Source organism: Myotis davidii, unplaced genomic scaffold, assembly GCF_000327345.1.
Source record: "Myotis davidii unplaced genomic scaffold, ASM32734v1 scaffold2053, whole genome shotgun sequence".
Classification (NCBI taxonomy): Eukaryota; Metazoa; Chordata; class Mammalia; order Chiroptera; family Vespertilionidae; genus Myotis; species Myotis davidii.
Genome location: NW_006284252.1, coordinates 55,801 through 61,103, shown reverse-complemented (window position 1 = coordinate 61,103; position 5,303 = coordinate 55,801). Strand labels below are relative to the sequence as shown.

The 5,303-nt window shown below is 54.3% G+C and overlaps 1 protein-coding gene across 1 annotated transcript in view; it reads right to left on the bottom strand.

Moving 5' to 3' along the window:
- LOC107184306 (sperm acrosome membrane-associated protein 6-like) overlaps nt 1-5,297 on the bottom strand; it is an 8,362-nt gene extending 3,065 nt beyond the window's left edge. The window contains exons 1-2 of the mRNA XM_015568790.1: nt 4,573-5,297; nt 3,923-4,000 (exon numbers count right to left, since the gene is read on the bottom strand). Of these exons, the coding sequence (XP_015424276.1) occupies nt 3,923-4,000; nt 4,573-4,786 (292 nt within the window). The 5' untranslated portion in view covers nt 4,787-5,297. The remainder of the gene's footprint in view (nt 1-3,922; nt 4,001-4,572) is intronic.
- Between the last annotated feature and the right edge of the window lie 6 nt (nt 5,298-5,303).

The window sequence follows — 5,303 nt, the reverse complement described above, 5'->3', positions numbered from 1 at the left end:
TGAGGCCATTAGGATGAGGCTTAATGCAATGTGTCTGACTTCTTGTGAGGAGGAAATTTGGACTCACAAACACAGAGGGAAGGCCATGTGAAGACACAGGGAGAGAGAGCAACTACATCAAGGAAAGAGGCCTCAGAAGAAACTAACCCTGCTGACACTGACACCTTGATTTTGGACTTCCAGCCTCCAGAATAGTGAAAAAATAAATCCCTGTTGTTTAAGCCACCCAGTTTGTGGTAGGTACAGCAGCGTCAGCAAACTAATACACTTTTGGACTTCCAGCCTCCAGAATAGTGAAAAAACTAAATCCCTGTTGTTTAAGCCACCCAATTTGTGGTAGGTACAGCAGCGTCAGCAAATACATAGAAATTGCCAGTTTCCTCCAAACATCTATTACTCTTTAGTTAACGGAGTGCTTTCAGCCAGAAAAGCACCCCCAGCCAAAAGACTACATTTCCCAGCCTCCCTTGCAGCTAGCTGTGATCATATGACCTAGTGATGGTCATATGACTAAGTTCTGGCTCTTGAGATGCAAGTGGAAGTGTCCCTGTGGGAGTGTCCGGAAGTAGCCTTCTTATTGAGTAACATGTGCCATCTTCTCTCCTGATGCTTGAAACTTCGATTGGATGGCTGGAGCTCTACCAGTCACAGAGGACCATGAGGACAAAGGGTACACCCTAGGATGACAAAGCAGAAAGCTGGGAAGACCTTAGGTTCCCAAGAAAATGGAGTTGTTATACTAGCCTTAAGTGCCTATCTCAAGCCTTGTTTGGTATGGGAGAAATAAACTCCCCGCTTGCTTCAGCCATTTCAGGTTCCTCTGTGACTTAAAACCATACAGAAAGGGAGTGAAATGAGGATATTGGCAAGGGTGGCTGAAGTGATGATCACTGGGTAGAAGCTGGAGAGTGGGGTACCGAAACCAGGAAGTGGGTTCAAGATGAAGAGTCAAGGACTTAGAGGTCTCATCTAGGCCACAGAGCAGGCAAGCAGTCTGGAGAGATGGTAGGATGATGAGGAGGATGTGGTCAGTGTGGGATGCCCGAATGAAAGGCCAGGATGCTGGAGGAGTCATTCAAGAAATATCTATGGGCCAAACCAAGCGATGCATGGTGAGGGTGAACGAGGGAATTTACCAAGGAAGCCATGGGGGCGGGGTGTTGTCTATCTATTAAACCCTGGGAGATAGAGTTGAAATGTCCAGAGGCCGAGAGGCAGGGGTCATATCACATGAACCACAAGGTGGTGCTGATCGGTGCTGTGAAATCTCTCCAAAAGAGGTGTTTATGGTGAGGAGCTTTCAGTGTTTCAAAGGTCTGGATCGGTCATGGTCATGGCTCTTCCGCTTATGGCCACACCCAACCCACATCTGAGATAACCATCATCAGACCCACCTCCGTATGTGACTTTGGCCAAGTGACTTAACCTTCCTCACTTTCCTTGTTCAGGAAATTGGGACCATATTAGTGTCTACCTCACTGGGTTCGGGGAACATTTAATGCCGTACAACACAAAAGCATTCCCACCTCCTCATCCCAAATTATGTGCCAGGTACCATTTAGTGACTGCATGACATATTGTCTGTAATCACTTAGAACGGTGCCTGGCACACAGTGAGTGGTACAGAAGGGTCAACCACTTACCATCTCCAAGTTTGAGATGGGGAAAAGGCAGCATGGAGAGGTTAGGAGAGTGGCCCAACATCCGATAGCTAGATCTGAAAACTCTGGTCCAGCTATCTCCTGGACCTGTTCTCCTTGTCTAGCTGAGCCCCAACTTCTTCATCTAGAAATAGGGGTTTATAAAACCCCATCCCACCAGACTGGTATGAGGCTATCCTTGAGGATCAGTAACATAAATACATTTGTCTGGCAGACACAGCCTGCCCCATATATGGGGCGGGTTTGAGCATTCGGTCAAATCCTTGACCTTCCTTCTCTCCATCTTCATGTTCCACCTCCCTCAGCTCAGACTCATCTTGACCCACCTGGACCGCTGCCATTGGTCTGAGCCACCATCAGTCACCCTTGCTTCTGTCCTTGTCCCACACGGCCTAAGTCATATCCTGTCTCCTCCTTAAGGCCCAAGTTGGTACAAGGTAGCAGTTCTCAAAGTGTGTTCCAGGGAACTTGTTAGAAATGTCCATTTCTGGGCCATACCTCAGACCTACTGGTCAGAAGCGGAGGGTTGGGCCCAGGACCCTGCCTTTTTACACGCCCCCAAAAGCTTCTGAGAATTCGTACACTGGGGCTTGAGAATCTTACTGACCTACAAGGTCCTACAGGATGCGGCCCTTGGCTGCCTCACTAATTTCATTTCATTTCGATTTCTCCCTCAATGATACCACGCCAACCACACTGACCCCAGGGCCTTTGCACTGGCTCTCCCCTCCACCTGGAATGTTTTCCCCCCAGGTTTTCTGCCTGGCTCTCACTGACAAAGGTCTTTGCTCAATTGGACCTTGTCATGTGCACCTGTCCTGACCAACCTGTTTAAAATGATCAACCCACGGGCCCAATCCTGTTCCCTTGTTTTCCTCCATAGCATGGTTCACCAGTTGACACACTATAGTAGTTCACTGATTACGTTTCCCGTCTGCCCCACCCCCACCCCCTGCAATAGAAGCAACCTGAGGGCAGGTGACTTTGTTTTGTTCCCGGCACATTAAATATATCCCTGCAGAACGTATTGCACCAGCTTCTCCCGGCCTCCAGTAGGTCCTCCGCACCTTCCCCTGCTCACAAGACAGACTCTCAAGTCTCTCTCACCTTTCCGCTACACCCCGGACCCATTTACCTAGATGTCCCCTGGGTCCCTTGCAGTTACTATGTCCTAGCCCAGCTCACTATCTACCCCACTGCTTCTCTTTCTAGACCCCCCACCCGGGGGATGACCCACCACCCACCACCCACCCATAGAGCCAACCCCAGGCACTGCCCTTTAAGCTTCCTCTTCCCCTCCCTGGGGAGGGAACAGCCCATCAGACCCAAGCCTCACCCATCCTGCCCTCGACGCCCTCAGCCCTGCCCCCTCATCTCCGTCTTCACAGCCCCCTCCCCAGCTCAAGCCTCCTCCACCCCAGCCTCCACCCAGTCCTCCCAGCCTCCACTCTGGACTGTCCCCTCTTTTCCACATCTTCTGGGACAACATGGCCCACATGGGGAGAAAGGGCGTTTCCTGGGGTCCTGCCCTGCCCCCGTCCCCCCTATCTCTGCCAACTCTGATTCTTCAGGTCTTTGGGGGGTGGGGGGATTGCAGCTGAAGTCTCCTTCATCCTGGACCCCCAGACACCCACTGGATAGGTGGGCCCCTTCCCACCTTTAGGGATCTTTGTCAAAATGCTTGGTGGGCAAGAGCAGGAAGCAAGAAGTAATGGGAGCTGTTAGGAATAGGCCCTGAGCCCCCAGACCTCCGAGGAGGCCAGTTTATGTTATACAACAGGGCTCAGGCCTCCCTTCTTCCCCCAACAGTTCCAGTCTCTGGCAGAAGGACCATATGTTCTATTCCAGAGGAAGGGCTCCTGTTTGAGCTCCTCTCCTTAGGGGCCCCCTCCCTCTCTCTCTTTCTGAGCTCCGAAGCCCTCCTGGGAGGCAGGGAAGGTGTCCCACCTTACAGGTAGGTAAGTGGAGGCACAGGAAGAGGAATGACACATCCTGAACTTCATACCCAAGAAGAGCCACACAGCCAGGCCAGAACTCACATCTGCCTGACCCGACCTGGGCTTCAGGCTCCCGGTCTATGGGGACTGTCCCTTTACCTCCCGCCATCATGCCCCTGAGAAGATGCCCCTGGCTACCCAGTGCCATCTGCTCCTAGACCACTGCCACCTTCCAGGGGCACCCCCTTTCCCCCTGCACACGCCCCCATCTCTTGGGGGCTCCAAGCCCACATCTCCCACTGCTGCCACCCCCACTCCACTCACCCTGAGCGGTGGCTATCTCTTGGAGGGAGAGGGTCATCTGGGTGAAGGAGTCATGCAGGTGGCTTCTCTCATCATAATCTGGGGGTGGGGGTGGGGGGGGCAGAGGCTGAGGGGAAGTAGCTCCCCTAACATATCACCTGTGTGAACATTCTCTGTCTAAGACTTTGTCCTATAGCTACGAGTCTCTGTCCTCCCATCCAAATCCTCCTCCCACTGCCCTGGCCGGCTTGGCTCAGTGGATAGAGTGTCGGCCTGAGGACTGAAGGTCCCGAGTTCGATTTAATTCTGGTCAAGGGCATGTACCATGATTGCAGGCTCCTCCCCAGTCCGGGCCCTAGCCAGGGATAATAAAAAAATAAATCCTCCTCCCCTCTGAGCCTGTCCCCTGAGCCTCTATCTTCCCCTGAGTCTCTATGTCCAGTCTCTATCTTCCCCTCTCTAAGTCTCTGCACCCCCATCTCCAGCCTCCTGTCCTCCTGAGTCTTTGTCCCTAGTTTCTGTCCGGCCTCTATCCTCCCATCTGAGTCTCTGTCCCCCACTCCCATCTACCAGTCTGTTGTCTCTCTCTCCCTGGGTCTCTCCAGGCCTCTCCGGTCCCTCCCTCTTACACACCCCCAGGGCCCTGGAGGATGGTGGCGGGGTCTCCTCACTGATTTCAGTGTCCAGAAGGCCCTTAAAGGCAGCCTCGAGCGCCTCCTCACACTTCTCCACTTTGGGGCCCGCCACCCCCACGAAGGTCTGGCAGATGCGGATGCGCTCGCTGTAGGATGTGAAGCACAGGAGACAGGCCCAGGCGGGGTCCCCGAAAACCGTGAGGGCCACCAGAGCGCAGGGCACAGCGCTGCCTGCAGCCAGCTGGGCCATCGCAGACGGGCTCGGCCTGGGAAGAGGCCGGTGACCTTTGTGAGGTCACTGTGGGACGGGGGAGGGGCCTGTGGTCTGAGGTCAGAGGCCCGATTTCTTTTGCGGGTCAAATGTCAGGCTTGGGGTTGCAGGGAGGAAGGAGAGAGGGGTCAGGGGTCAGGTGTCGGGCCTGCAACCTTCAGGCTGTGGTTGGGCCGGATGCCAGGCTCCCAAGAACCTCACCTGTGATCCTGGACGTCCTCACAGGTTAAAGGGTCTCAGGGACCCAGAGGCCGGCAGAACGGTGTGCGGTGGCCCGACAGGCCCCGGGGGTCCGGGGCGCGGGGCGTGTGGGGGTGAATCAGAGAGAGATGTGAGCGCCCCAGACGGAAACTCAGACACGGGGAGACACCAGAACGCACAATGAGAGAGAGAGATGGAGAGGCCGAGGCCCCTGTGCAGACACAAGGGAAGCGCAGGACACAGCCGCGATGGGAGACAGAGAAAGCAGACGGGGCGGGTTCTGGGGGGGGAAAGT